At 45.0% G+C, this 15,184-nt stretch overlaps 1 protein-coding gene across 1 annotated transcript in view; it reads left to right on the forward strand.

Annotated features, from left to right (window-relative positions):
- LOC119060254 (putative tetratricopeptide repeat protein 41) overlaps positions 1-15,184 on the forward strand; it is a 69,768-nt gene that overhangs the window by 36,777 nt on the left and 17,807 nt on the right. Inside the window, exons 8-9 of the mRNA XM_037160259.2 lie at positions 2,259-2,457; positions 3,284-3,462. Coding sequence (XP_037016154.2) covers positions 2,259-2,457; positions 3,284-3,462 — 378 coding nt within the window. The remainder of the gene's footprint in view (positions 1-2,258; positions 2,458-3,283; positions 3,463-15,184) is intronic.

A 15,184-nucleotide genomic window follows, 5' to 3' on the forward strand; every position in this document is an offset into this window, starting at 1 on the left:
GAAGGGTGCAGCCTCACTTCACCGTGTCCTCACCTCCTGGGCTGTGCACTGTGTGGCAAATGGAGTCTACCTTCCCTCCCACTGGAAACCACCTGGCCTCTACTAGAAATGATTTCTTCTTGAGAGGAAGGGCTTTGGAATCTGACAGAATTTGTGTGACCTTGTGCAAGGTGTTTAGCTTTTTTTAAGACTCAGTTTCTCACCTGAAAAATGGGGATAATTATAGTATTTACCATAAGGGTATCAAAAATGCTAAGTATAGTTAATGTAAGGTGCTTAATACAGCATCTGGCACAAATGATGAGCATGGGGGTGACCACTTCAGCCAATTGCCAAAATGTCCAGCTCTGCTTTCTACAATGGGAAGCATTTCCTGTTCCCTTTGCTGGGTAGCACCTAGGGACTAGTTCTGTTCCATGAATCTTGAGTTGCCACTGGCAACTTTCAAGGTGGCCATTGCCCCACTGGTCCTGGAGTGAGGAGACCTGGATTTGGGGGTCCAGCCACCTGGGATGGGAATGATAAACCTTTGGTGTTTTAGCCACTGAAATTTTGGGTCTGTTTGTCCACACAGCAAGATGTAGCCCATCGTGAGAGATAACAGCACCATGTAAACGTCAGCCAGTGAGCCTGCCATGAGAACTGTGCTGAACTTGGTATGCACGGGAGGGACTGTGGCTTAGCCATTCCTCACATCCCATATGTGATCAGAGGAGCACTGGAACTGAGTGAGAACGGCGTCACCCTGCTTCTGCATTTATAAGTCATATGCTGACCAGAGGCCAGCCGCCTGGTCTCTCTGATTTTAAGTAGCTTTGTTGGCCATATGGGGATTGTATTAGAGTTCTCCAGAGAAGCAGGACCAGTAGGAGAAATATAGGGAAATGTTATCGATGTGTAGAAGAATATTTATGATGAGGGACTGACACATTATTATGGAGACTGAGAAGTCCCAGGATCTTGCTGTCTGCAAGCTGGAAGCCCAGGAAAGCTGATAGCATAGTTCCAGCTCAAGTTCAAAGGCCTGAGAATCAATGCTGAAAATCCCAGTCCATGCCTGAAGGTCTGAGAACCGGAAGTGCTGAGAAGGTAGATATTCCAGCTCAGTCTGCAGGTTCAAATGTGACTCTCTTCCAGAAACACCCTCCCAGACACACTTGGAAATAGTATCTTCCCAGTGACCTGGGCATCCCATAGCCCGGCCAAGTTGACATGGAAAATTAACCATCACAGGGATTTTCACATCCTCCTCGAGAGACTGTTTGTAAAAAGGTAAAATCGAACATGGTGTCTGATGTTAAAATGTGTTGCACACTTTAAGTGCCATGTTTAACACTCTAAATCTTGGACTCAAGTTAATATTTCTCTCAGCTCTCTGTCTTATTCCCCACCCACTTTCCCAGTTTACGACCCCAAAAATGTCTGAGCCACACACAGTGGTGGGGGGTTCCTCCCCCCCCACCCCCACCCCATGGGTTTCTTAAGCATTGCACCTGCCACTTGGGAAGATTGCACATTTTAGATGAGCTAGCACAGAGTCTCCCCAAGTGGGTAGGTAACACGGACGTCACTTCCAACAGAAAGGAGCCTCGTTCACTGTAGGTCTGATGAAGAACCAGGCTGGGTGTGCCATCCAGCTGCATGACCCATTCATCTCACAAGAAAAAGTGTCCAACAAAAAATTAAAAATACTTGTATATCAGTTTTTGAGGATAGATATCTCCAAGATTTAATGAAACAAAACCTTTTTGTTTTTGACAAGCTTGCTATGGGTTGTATGACCTGTTGGAACCATTTCTCTTTGGATATGAAGAGGTGGTAATCTTGACTCCAACATTCAACTTGCCATTAGTTTGCCCAGTGACCCCTTGGCCTATATGAGATCCAGGCAGCAGATTAACTTCTCCAAAAATGCACGCCCTCCAAGATGTGAAAGTGCTTATTTAAGCAGTAACCATGATGTATATTTAAAATAGAAAAGTAGGTCACAATGATTTCCTAAGGGGAGGGGGGAAGCTCAATATGAAAAATCAACATGTTCACAAGCTTCTCAAAATCTGGGTCAGGGATCACAACTGTAAGTAAATGTTTGGAAAATTTAGACTGATTTATAAGGAGATACATGTTTAATAGTTCAGTGTTTTTTCAAGCTACTTTATTGTCTCTAATTATGGTCACAGAACTGTTGATTTATTTACTATTGTGTTTCATATACTAAAAAGTCAGATGCATTCAAATGCGATTGATTTTTTGAACAGGTGTGCTTACTCCTGTTCGAGAAAGCAGCCCGCGTACCTTTCAGAAACCAGTGAATCATAAGAAAACACATTTGCACCGAATTCTGGTCACATACTTCCAACGGCAGACCGCTTTCTGGAGAGTGTACCAAGAGCTGCCGTGGCACCTGAAAATGAGTGGCTACTGGGGGGATTTGAGCAACTTTCTCTCAAGTCCTAGGTAAGTTGCCTTGTTTGTATATTGTGTTTGGCCGATTGAGCGTTAACTTCCGCTGCTCTGCATTTAGTGGTTCCCTTGAGCAAGACACACACATTTATTCACTGGAAGGACCATCATTCGGCATCAACTGGTGTGGCTGACAGATCCCCAGGGTTGCTCCATTTGATCCCCTGGCTCTACAGAGTGTTCTGTTCACTCCTTGACTCCCCCTGGATTCCTCTCCAAGTTAAGAAGCATTCCAGAAAGAGGAGGACTTACAATTGGGCAGGGATCAAGGATCGGCCATGTTCTCTTGCTAGACCTTCCTTTCTTTCTGCCTCCCCTCCCTTGTTCCCCCCTCCTCCCCATCCCTATTCCCTCCCTCCCTTTCGTTCCTTCTGCAAACATCTGTCATTGACCCCCTCTGTCTCCCACACTGTTGTAGGCTCTGGGGGATGCATGAGTGACTGAGATGTAGCCCCAAGTCCTTAGGTACCTTCCATGTGGTGGGGAAGATGTGCAGCCAGAGAATTGCTACACACGGTGGTAACGGGTGTGCACAGCCTCACCAGAGCAAACGCAGCCAACTACTCAAGCTCGGAAGAGGGAGCAGCTCGCTCTGCTTGGCAGGTCCTGGGAGCCTGCTCGGAGGAGGGGCCTCCTGGACAGATGGGTGGCATTGGCTTTGACTGCTGGAGGGTGACAGGCTCATTTTTATTTGTTGACCTACTCAAGTCATATCAGTTAAGAAGTTTATAAATAGGCTTATGGAATGTCAACAGAAGACTAACTCCCTTCAAGGCATGAAATACTGAAATGACTTAACACTAATCCATTGTGCTACAAGTGTCACAGACTTCATATCAAAGATCCAAGGCCCGAGCTACTGGACCAGGCTGCACCTCCTCCACTACTGGAATGTGTTATCTGGAGCTGGGTATGATCCTGCCAGGGCCTACCTGTTCTCCGTGGCCCAGATGAAAGAAGACAGATGCTGCAAAATAAGGGAGAGATGTACACTCTCAGGTACAGTGAGTACTGATGTCTCCTTACTCCAGTTTGCTGGGATATAGAGCGGCCAAGAATTTTTGTTTCCTCACATCCTTCTGATCACTCTGACAGATCCCTCTGAGCACTCCTCCCCACCAATTAAGCCGACAATTTCTGAAGATGGGAAATCGAGACAAAGTGTTAATTTTGAAGTGTTTCTTCTTTATTTCCTTGTTGTGATTTTTCCTTAGCATTTTTTCCCTCTCTGTCCTTTCTCACGGCTTCGACCACACCCCGAGGCTGTGTTTTCAGCCTGAACCTCTCTTTGGAGTATCCGGGCACAGAGCTCACTTCCTGAGAGCAACCGGCAGTATCGCTGCTGCAGCCATAGCTTTCCTGAGTGACAGTGGACAGTTCAAATTAAGTAGGCGCAAAGACTAAATTAGTTCAGATTTCCCCCCAAAACGTCCTCTTGTATGTTTCCACAATCTACTGATGGGGCCACCAATTACCATGTAATTAGTATGGAGAGTGGCCTCAATCCAAGTTGGGAACACTCTTTCCTAAATTTCAAATTATAAAAAAATTTCAATTACAGTTAACAGTCAGTATTATTTAGTATCAGTTTCCTGTGTGCAGCGTAGGGGTCAGACAACCAGGGACTGGTCTTCTTTGATATTCTGTCCAGGGCCTGGGCGTAGACGGCGCTTCGGTTAACTTTTCCTCCCTCTGTTCTCCGTCAGCAGTTCCCCCCGCCTGTCTCTCTCTCTTCCATCCTGGCTTGTTAAAGAGTAATAACCTTCATTCATTCTTCCAACAAGTGATAACTGCGCACCCGCCTGGGCCGTGGACTCACCGGGCACTGCTGACGCAACCAACAGAGTCCCTGCTCTCAGGGGGCTTTCGGGAGGGACTGTAACAGCAGGTGTTGAGCATGCGCCATGTGTCAGACTCTAAGTTAACTACCGTATATGTGTTATTTTGTTTCGTTCTCACAAAACCTCTGTAGAACCATTACTATTGTGTCTTGATCAAAACGGGAAGAGACGAGTCTCAGAGAAGTGAGTTGAATTGCGCAGGGTCTTCCCAGATAGTGAGGAACAGATTTGGGCGAAACATGCCTCCATCTGTTTTGGTCCTTAAACAGGTAGCCTTTACCTTTATTCTTATTCCCAGGTAGACTTAGGTAATTTTGGAATTTGTCTGATCCACTGATCCACCATGTGGAAGGACCCGAGTGAAGCTTGCACGGTTGGCAGGGCTTAGAGACCGAGGGTGGAGGATGGAGGTGGGGCTGAAAGGGGGGTGTTCTGTATGCGGAGGAAGCTGGCAGCTAACCAGAGGAAGATTAGATCTCCAAGGTGGGCGCGAAAATCCTTCCTGATAATGCCTCAACTGCTTGTCATAACCTGGTTGTCGTGGTGACAACCAGGGGCAGGGCTGGGGGTTGAAAGCAGGAGGAAATCACTTAGCATTTCAGTGTGTGAGGCTTTTTTGGATGTAGGTGAGTTCAGAGTGCATCCCCCTGACCTAGGCTGCAGACGCCCGCAGGGCTGTCCTGGTGAAAGTGTAAGCAGCTGCCCGCTGCTATGTGACAATCATCTAAGATGCTGCTGGTTAGTCTTTGTGTTACTCTGGACCGCAGGGGCTCCTCCGCAGAGGTCCTGGCCTCTGTCATCGCCTTTGACACCTCCCTTCTGCCTCACCACTCGGGCTCAGTCACCACCGAGTCCTGTAGTTTTACCTCCATGGAGTCTGTCACATTCATCCCTCACACCCACCAGGTGTCTCCATTTCCTCTCTCTGACCATCTTCATAACACAAGGCTGCGATCAAGTGGCTCTGCACGTCGCTGCCCCCCTTCCTGGCTTACCCGCCTCCCTGCTGGCAGAGTCAGCCCATGGCCAGTTGGGGGGCAGCTCCCTGGGGTACCCCCAGGACTGTACAGGTTCACTTTTCTTCCTTTTGGGTTGCCGAAAGTAGAAGTCACAAGGCCAAATATTTGTCACCAAAGCAATAGCAAATGTATTCTATTCAGTGGAACAAGGTGTAAGTTCAGCAGGAACCCTGTCTGATCGCCCCAGGCGGTAGACCAGACCACAGTGGTTGGTTGTCTGGGCCTCCTCACACGTTTTTCGTCTCTCCCCTGGTGGTGTGGCCACGCATAGCCCTGAGCCCATCTGCCCTCCCGGGGAGCCGCTGGAGGTGAGACCCTGACCTGGAATACACTTTCAAAGAGGTTCACAAGAAACCCTGTTGTATAGTCTGCAGTCTTGGGAGTCGCTTGCCCGTTTACCCCTGCCTTCCTTTCTTGCACAGGAGAGGCCTGTGCAAGTGCTGTCACTTCTCCAAATTAATTCAACAGGATTCACTGAGTGCCTGCCTTGTGCTGACCATGGGGCTGGATGCCGGGGGTACAGCCATGGGTCAGACACTCTTGGTTCCTGCCTTAACGGAGCTCACAGTGGAGTGTGAAAGGCAGACACCACGGAGCAATTAGGCCTGAGAAGCGTGGTACCTGGACATGGAGCCTAGAGCAGGGGGAGAGACCTTGTCTCAGGACAGTGGACATTATCCCAAAGAAGGGACATTTCACCTGACTCTTGGAGGATGAGTAAGAACTCACCAGGTAAAGAGCAGAGGGAACAGTGTAGATGACGGTCCAGAGTTGAGAGGGAGAATAGTGAATCTGCAGAACTGAATGAAGGCAGTGTGGGTACCACAGAGGCCGCAGCAGCCCAAGTGCGGAGGGTCTGCTCCAGCATCGGCCTTGACCCCGAGAGCAGGGGGAAGCCATTGGGGATCTAAGCACGCTGGTGCCAGGGCTGGTCTTGGGTGTGGTGTGAAGAATGAAATGGACGAGCCGGTGAGAGGCAATGCTGGCTTAGATGAGGAGGTGGCAGTGGGGACGCAGAGGACAGTTTGGACCTAGAATCGACAGCTTTGGTCATCAGGCAGGTCCAGGGATATGGTAGGCAAAGATGACTCCCACAGGTGTGACCCGAGTGACTGGCTAGGTGATGTCTCCATCAGCCCCAACAGCAAACACTCCCGAAGAAGTAGGTTTAGAGGGCAGAAGCCGTGTTGAGTCTGCAGTGGGAGTAGAATGTGGGGAGCAGATATTCTTGGGCTCAGAGAAAGCGGGGCCAGGGATACGCACATGGAGTGGGAGCTGAAGCCAGGAGAGGAAAGAGGAGCCGGGGTCGGCTAATTAGTCATTGATTTTACTCCTAAGAGTCAGTGACTAGACTAATGAGTCAGAAATTCCAAAAGTAAGGATGGATGTCAATTAGAGGCATTACATTAACTATCTAGTACATTCTCAGTGATTTTGTTCTCTGTGCTTGGTTGAAACACTCCTCTGATATCACTCATTTTTAGTAAAAGCCTGTTACAAATTGTTTGGGGCAAGAGGAAGAATCCAGTCACTCCACATTTCAGGCAGCGTCCATCAGAGAGGAGAGAGCAAGCAGCCCCGGGAAGTCAGTGCCGGAACCGCAAGCTCAGGTGGGACAAGGGTTCTAGGTGGGACAGGGGCTCTGCTGTGAGCAGGAGTTTGGGGTGGACGGCACAGTTAGAGCCAGGCATCACTGGAAGCAGGACTGGCCCGTGGGGAAGTGGATACAGGACCAATTCCTCTCCCCAAAGCCACCAGCAGGAAGAAGAGGCTTGAGGAGGGAAGGGCCAAATACAGTGCCTAGCCTCCCTCCCCACGGATGAGTCGTCTGAATTCCCTTTTCCAGGCTTAGTCTGTATTGCCCCCATTTTTTTCTGAAAAGAATTTAGGCTACTTACATTTTTGTCCCCTGCCTGCTTCTGAAGGCAGTGAGAATCTCCAGGGGTTCTGGGCCCATTTGCTTGGAAAGCGGAGCCGAGGAGCACCTGGTGTAGCTCCAGCTGCTGAGGCTGTTGGTCCAGGATGCAGGCACACCCAGCTTCTGGTCTCCCTCCTGCGAGTGTGTGCTGCGGCTCCCCCTCCTGGTTGCAAGGAGAACAAGCGGCCTAATGTCTTAGAAAGAGGCTGTCTGGAACATGAACTCTCTTCTCCCCAGGTGTTCATTGGCACCCGGAGCTTGCCCCTCCCTGCCAGCTGCGTCTCTGACTGCTGGCCAGTAGAGAAGTCATGGAGCCTAGAGGACAACTTCTGTGTTTGACTAAGCTTTCATGGATTATCCGATGCTCTTCTTTTTGGCTGGAGCCCTGGGTCACATAAAAGGGAAGAAAACCCATTTCTGGTTGCAGTCACACTTTTTGGGCAATGTCGATAATGAGAAGAGACAGAATAAGAGCAGATGTGGCAGAAGGATGGGTCCCCAGCACGGCTCCGTCTTGACGGATGGCTGGCTCCCCTGCAGGTGGCAGGTGTGTGGGGTAGGGAGAAGCATCTTGTGTTTAAGGGGCAGACGTTCTTATTAGGGCAAAGGGTAAATGCGTTACACTGCAGGGTCTTGTCAGAAGGTTGCGGTAATGGGACAGTGGCAGCTGTTTGAGACTAATGTATGAAGCTTTGCCCTAGGCACCTTCAGAGACCTCTAAGTATTTGGGGTGGATGGAACCAAGTGGTTCATTAAAGAATTTTAAAAATAGCTCTACAGAAAAAAGAAAAGAACAAAAGATATAATCTACAGTGGCCACAGAAAATATGAAGTATCTAAGAATAAACTTAACATGAAATGTGCAGGATCTCGCATTTTTATAAAATTTTCAGAAGTACAGAAAGTAGCCCTTGTCTGTGTGGCTCAGTTGGATGGAGCATCGTCCAGCGCACCACAAGGCTGGGGGTTTGATTCCCAGTCAGGGCACACGCCTAGGTTGCCAGGGCACAGTTGGGAGGGAGCCGATGGATGTTTCTCTCCCACTTTGAGTTCTCTCTCTCTCAAGTCGATAAACATTTAACAAATTAAAGAAAACGAGGTACAGAAAATAAGCTTTTAGTGTGTAGAGATGTATACCACATGCTTGAATGGAGCAGTTCAGTGTTGTCAAGCTATCTGTTCTTCCCCAATCGATTTGAAGGCAGAAGACAATTCTAATGGCTCTCCCAATTGGATTAAGGCCTTTCTAAATTTTCAAAATGATTCTAATGTTCCTAGAGAAAAAAAATATGTGAGAATAACAATCTAATGAGGCAATTTGAATATCAAATTATGTAAACCTATTATAAAGCTGTAATAACTAAAAAAATACCAGTGGTAACAAAAGTGGACAGCTCTGCAGGACAAAATGGAAAGCCCAGGCGCAGACTCAGCTATAGGTACACAAAATTAGTAAGTGAGGGAAGCATTTCAAATTAGATGGATTATTGGAAAAAATGGTGCTTGGATCATCGTCCACTATTTGGTAAAAAGTTACCTCAAACATTATCTCAAAATAAATTCCAGGACGATTTGAGTTAAATATAGAAAAATAAAATGTTATCTACAAAGGAACAAGAAGAAAATGTAGATGAGTATGAGCAAGAAAGTAAAAGTAAATTGTGAAGGAGAAAATAATTGGTAACTCTGTCTAAATAAATGCGTGAAATTTTTATATGTAAAACAAAACAAAATGAAGTAAAACAATTCTCAGAAAACCAGAAACACAATTAAAAGGCAAGTGAGTAGCTGGGGAAATATTTGTAATATACATAACTGATAAGTGATTAATATTTCTAGTATATAAAATGCTCTTAAGGTCATTAAGAAAATGACCAACCCATCAATGAAAACAGGCGAGATCATGAACAGGCCTCCCAAAGGACGGTCCTTGTCTGACTTCACTCCTCAATGTCAGTGGCCTTTTACGGACCGCACCCTCTTCTTCCACACCGTCTGGTCTCTCGGCTTTGCTCACACACACTCTGTGGGTTTATTTCCCATCTCTCTGGCTGCTCCTTATCTGTCTTTTTTGTTAGTTCTTTCTCTTCTACCTGGCTAAGTGTCAGAGTCCCTTATGGCTCTTCTCCTCTCGTGCTTGAAGTTCATGGTAAGCATATCATCTGTGTCTACGGTTTCAGTCCTGTCTTCGTGCATGTGACTCTCACATCAATTTCTCTATCCACACTTGACCCACTGACCTCCAGACCCATATAGCCAACTGCCTATTTAACTCTCTGCTTGGATAATGTCTCCAGAGCTTCCCAGACCCAATGCCTGCAACACTGAACTCACCCACATCTTTCCAAATTCAGGGTCTCTTCCAGGGACCGTCTCTCAATTTACCACTGTGGAGTAATCCTTGACACTTTCCCCAAATCCGTTTTATCACTGAACCCGGACATTTTGTTATTTCCTAAACACTTCTCAGATTTGTTCACCACCAGCACTGCCCTTCTGTGAGCTGTCAGGACTGCTGTATACAGTTGTGCTGACTACTAACTAATATGCACTTAAGGTTCTTCTGTGTCTTCTCATGGCCTGATACTCCATTTCTTCGTATCACTGAATAATAATCTGTTGTTCGAATATACCACAGTTCATCCTGTGTGTTTGCTTATTGGAGGACTTTTTGGCTGCTCCTAGTGTTCTCTGATTATGAGTAACACTGCTGTACATATATGCATGTAAATATGTATATGTACATAAGTTTTAAAATCAGTTGGGTGAATACGTAGGAGCATGATTGCTGGATCATACAGTAAAACAATGTGTAGCTTTATAGGAAACTGCCAGACTGTCTTTTAAAGTGGCTTTACCATTTTGCACCCCTACCAACACTGAATAATAGTTAATATTGTTCTACAGTCTGATTAGCATTTGATATTGTCAGTTTTTAAAGTTGGAGCCATTCCAGTAGGTGTGTAGTGGTATGTTATAGTTGTTTTAATTTGCAGTTCTGTAATGACAAATAACATTGAACATCTGTATTATGATTTAATGTATAAAATAGATCTTTATTTTTGTTTATATATATTTTATTGCTGACACTATGACAGATGTCCCCTATTTTCTTCCCCCGTGCACCCCCCGCCCCGCAGCCTGCACCCCTGGCCTTCACCACGTTGTTGTCTGTGTCCGTGGGCTGTGCACAGACGTACGTATGTTCTTGGCTGATCTCTTCCTGTCTCCCCCACCTCCCGTCCCTCTGAGATGTCGGTCTGTTCCATGCGTCCATGCCTCTGGTTTTATTTTGTTCGTCAGTTTATTTTGTTCTTTAGATTCCACATATGAGTGAGATCGTATGGTATTTGTCCTTCTCTGACTGGCTTATTTTGCTCAGAATCTTTATTATTGTTAAGGTTTAAGAGTTCTCTGCATATTTTGGATAGAAGTCCTTTATCAGATACATATTTTACAAATAATTTCTCCTAGTAGTATTTTCTCCTACAAACTCTGTAGTTTGTTTTTTTCTAGTGTCTTAACTATGCCTTCCACAGAGCAAAAGTTTTTAATTTTAATAAAGTCTTAACATTTTCTTTCATGGGTTATGCTTTTGATGTTGTATTTAATAAGGTCATTGCTAAGTTCAAAGTCACATAGCTTTCCTCCTGTGTTTCTTGTAAAAGTTTTATAGTATTTCATTTTCTATTTGGATCTAGGATCCATTCTGAGTAGTTTTTGTGAAAGGTATAAGGTCTGTTCTAGATCCCTTTTTAAAAAAATAATTTTATTTAGTTATTTTTCAAGTACAGTTTTTTTTTGTCTATTTCTCCCATCCCAGCCCCCCCCCCGCCCCGTGCTCCCCCCTCCCTCCCATTTCCACCCCCTTAGTTCTCGTCCCTGTGTCCTTCATACTTGTTCCTCCAAATCCCTCCCCTTTTTCCCCCTTAAATTCCCTTCCCTCTCCCCTCTGGTCATTGACCCCTTGTTCTCTATTTCAGTGTCTTGGTTTTTATTCTGCTTGCTTGTTTGTTTTGTTGTTTAGCTTCCTGTTAAAGGTGAGATCATATGGTATTTGTCTTTCAACACCTGGCCTATTTCACTCAGCATAATGCTTTCCAGTTCCATCCATGTTGTTGCAAAGGGTAGTAGCCTTTTCTTTCTCTCTGCTGCATAGAATTCCATTGTGTATATGTACCATAATTTTTTGATCCATTCATTTACTGACAGGCACCTAGGTTGCTTCTAACTCTTGGCTATTGTAAATTGTGCTGCTATGAACATTGTGGTTCATAGGTTCTTTGAAATTGATGTTTTAGGATTTTAGGATATAATCCTAGCAGTGGAATTGCTGGGTCAAAAGGCAGGTCGATTTTTATTTTTCTGAGAAAATTCCATACTGTTTTCCATAATGGTTGTACCAGTCTGCACTCCCACCAACAGTGAACTAAGGACCCCTTTTCCCCACACCCTCTCCAACATTTGTTGTTTGTTGCTTTGTTTATGATAGCCATCCTGACCGGTATAAGGTGGTATCTCATTGTGGTTTTAATTTGCATCTCTCTGATAGCTAACGATATTGAGCATCTCTTCATGTGTCTCTGGATATTCTGTATGTCCTCCTTGGAGAAGTGTCTGTTCAAGTCCTTTTCCCATTTTTTAATTGGGTTAGATGTCTTCTTAGAGTGGAGTCGTCTAGATCCCTTTTTTGCACGTGGATGTGTAATTGTTGCAGGACCATTTGTTAATTAGACTATCTCCATTGGACTGCCTTTGCTACTTTGTCAAGGATCAGCTGGACATCACAGAAGGTTTTTACTGAGACTGCAGTGAATCTATAGGTCAAACATCTTAACAGTGTTGAGTCTTGCAATCTATCCACATGCAATGTCTCTCTATTTTTTAAAATCTTCTTTGATATTTTTCATCAGAGTTTCATAGATTTTGCATATAGACTGTGTACATCTTTATTAGATTTATACCTAAGTGTTTTATTTTGGGGGTACTACAATAAATGACATTGTGTTTTAGACTTCTAATTCTAACTGTTCAATGCTGGTACAGAGAACAATTGGCTTTTGTGTATTAACCTTGTTATAATTGCTTATTAGTTCCAGGAGTATTTTGTTGATTTTATTTTAATGTTTTTTGGATTTTCTACATAGACAGTCACATCCTTTGTGAACCAAGACCATTGTATTTTTTCTCCCCCAATATACCTTTACTTCCTTTTCCTGTCTTACTGCACCAGCTAGGACTCCTGGTATGATGATGAGTAGGGGCGATGAGAGGGGACATCCTGAGCTCGAGCCACCCTCCCCTCGCTCCCGGCCTATTGTACCAGTCTCCAAACGTCTTGCTATTTCCACTTTTCATCTTATAAAGTCTATTGTCTGCTAAGTAGCCAGGATGAGCTGTTAAGAATGGAAACCAGATTTGTCACCTCCCAGATGAAGACCAGTCCAATGGCTTGCTATGGCACTAATTCTAAAGACTAATTTCCTCCGCTTAGCCTGCAGTGCCTGGCATGGCCCCTGCATGTCTGGGTAGCATCATTTGTCGGGTTCTTCCCCTTGACCTCTAGATGCCAGCTACGTTGGCCTTCTTTCTGTCCTTCAAGTGTATTCTGCCTTTGGGCCTTGGCACCAGCTGCTCCCTCAGCCAGGAAAGGCTCTTCTTACTCATTTGTTGTACCACTTCCTTCTGGTTACTTGTTTAGATCTCAGCTGATGTGTCACTTTCACAGAGTGGCCTCTCAATCTAATATTATACCTTGTCATTCTAGATCATGTTATCGTATTTAAACTCTTTGCATATCTTGTACTGTTACTGGACTTTGTCTTGTTTTCTTCCCCTCTGCTCCTCTCTCCCCTGGGATCTACCCTCCCAGCCACTGGAATGTAAGCTCCTGGAGAGAAGGACCCTGCCTGTCAGGTTCACCACAGTATCTCCAGCGCCTGGAGCAGCACCAGGCAGGGTGTGGCTGCTGAACGGCTCCTTCCTGGGTCTCCACCCTGACCTTGAACCAAATGCCGTGCTCTCTCTGTTCTGCAGTCTCCATCCTTCAGCTCTCCAAGGGCCATGCTCTTTTCCTTTCCCTACAGCCTTTGCATGTGTTCTTTTCTCTGTTAGAATTTCCAACATCCCTCCCTCATTTTGCCTCAAAATCTTCTATTCTTTTTTTAACTCTCAGATCAATTTCCAGTCCATGGAAAACCTTCCTGAATTCATACCACCATCTCTTTCATGGTTCTTTCCATAGTTTGCATATATACACAGCTGCGTGGTTATGTGATGGTCAGTCGCCCCAACCCTCTGACAACCCAGCTGACTGGGCCCAGGTATGTTTGGGCTTGTCCTTTCTCTACTGCGCCCAGGACGGTGCCTGGCCCACAGCAGGCACTCAAGGTGCTCAGGAAACTGTTGTTGGAGGAATGAATGCACTAAAGAATCAATACTGGATTTCACTGGTTCTAAGAAGCAGGCTTTCTCAAAACTTAACATTTCTGAAATAGGGATAAATTTGCACTTGCTGGTGCTTAGAGTTGATGAAGAACATAAATTGTTAATAAATACAATATTCTGTTTCAAATGCAAATTGAAATAAGGCGATATTTTTCAGGTACCAAACTGACAATGATGTTTTTGTGTAATGAATTAAAAAATAGTATTGATAAAGGTGTGAGGAAATTGGCACTTTTTTATGCTACAAGAAGAGTTTATATTGGCACAATCATTCTGGGGACAATTTGGCAATTTATGCCCAAATCTTATCTTATGCTCAAGATTGATATCCTGTGGGTCATTGAATGTCTAACAGCTGCTCCAAGAAAATAGGGAGGTTTAGAAAGATTCTGCCAGGAAGTCTCACCAGATGTCTTGCGGTCTGTAAAATGGAACACGATCCAGTCACAAGTATGTGTATCCTCTAACAATGTTTAAGGATGTACAAAAGTATTTAAAATCTGTTTTTCAGTAGCTTAGAAGCTACGCAAGGGCAGAAACCATGAATATTATGTTCAGTATCTATTCACCATCCAGTGCAGTACAAACGTACTGATGCTGTTGAATATGGAAGTCAGAAAGCAGGCATGAAACATTATGTAGAGGATGATCCCAAGTTTAATCAGCTAATACATTTTTCAGGGTTGAAAAAATTTTTAATTAATTGTTTTTTTCTTGTATTTTTTCATTACCATTTAGTCCCTTTATGCCCTGCTCCCCACTGTGATCACCACATTTCGACTTTAATTTAAAAAAATGAGTGTGGGTACACAAAAGATCAGAAATACCTACAGCTGTAGGTGAATAGAGAGTATCTTTGAATGATGCAATTATGAAGGATTTCAACTTTTCTTTGTACTTTTCTATATTTTTTCAATTTTTTATAATGTGCATATATTAGTTTTATAACAAGAAAAGTTACGTTCTTCTCTATTGCAACTCTATGCTGGTGCTGAGTGAAGGTGAGGATGTGGTCAATGAGCAGCAGGGTTCAGGAATGAAGACTTCTTGGAGCACATAGAATGTTGAATTGAGTACTAAACATAGTGGTGGGCGTTGTCCAGTCCTACCTGAGCCCTTGACAGGAATCTGGACCCAACAATCCTTCTGGAATGTTCAAAAGCCCGGCCGAGGGCAGGAGCCCTTTCCTTGGCTGTTTGTCTAGACCATCCCTGTCTGTCTGCTCCGAGCAGCTGCTTAGAGTTCCTAGGCTCTAACTGAACCCCTCAGTTCTTACGTCTGGCCCTTTTGCTTGGACAGCCACTGCGGACAAACGTCTTGGACCCTCAGCGCTCTCTCTTCCTGGACTCTGATTTCGTTTTGCTCTCCATCCCCAGGCTCTGTAGCTATGGCTCAAAGCCTCCCAGCCCCCCTGCAGGCTGAGGGCTGCAACCTTATCTGCTATGTTGATGGACCTAGAATGCTGTCTCCCACATAGATGCTCAGTAAATATTTAC

The sequence above is a fragment of the Artibeus jamaicensis genome, unplaced genomic scaffold, assembly GCF_021234435.1.
Source record: "Artibeus jamaicensis isolate MK-2021 breed Jamaican fruit bat unplaced genomic scaffold, CSHL_Jam_final contig_233, whole genome shotgun sequence".
NCBI classification, from domain to species: Eukaryota; Metazoa; Chordata; class Mammalia; order Chiroptera; family Phyllostomidae; genus Artibeus; species Artibeus jamaicensis.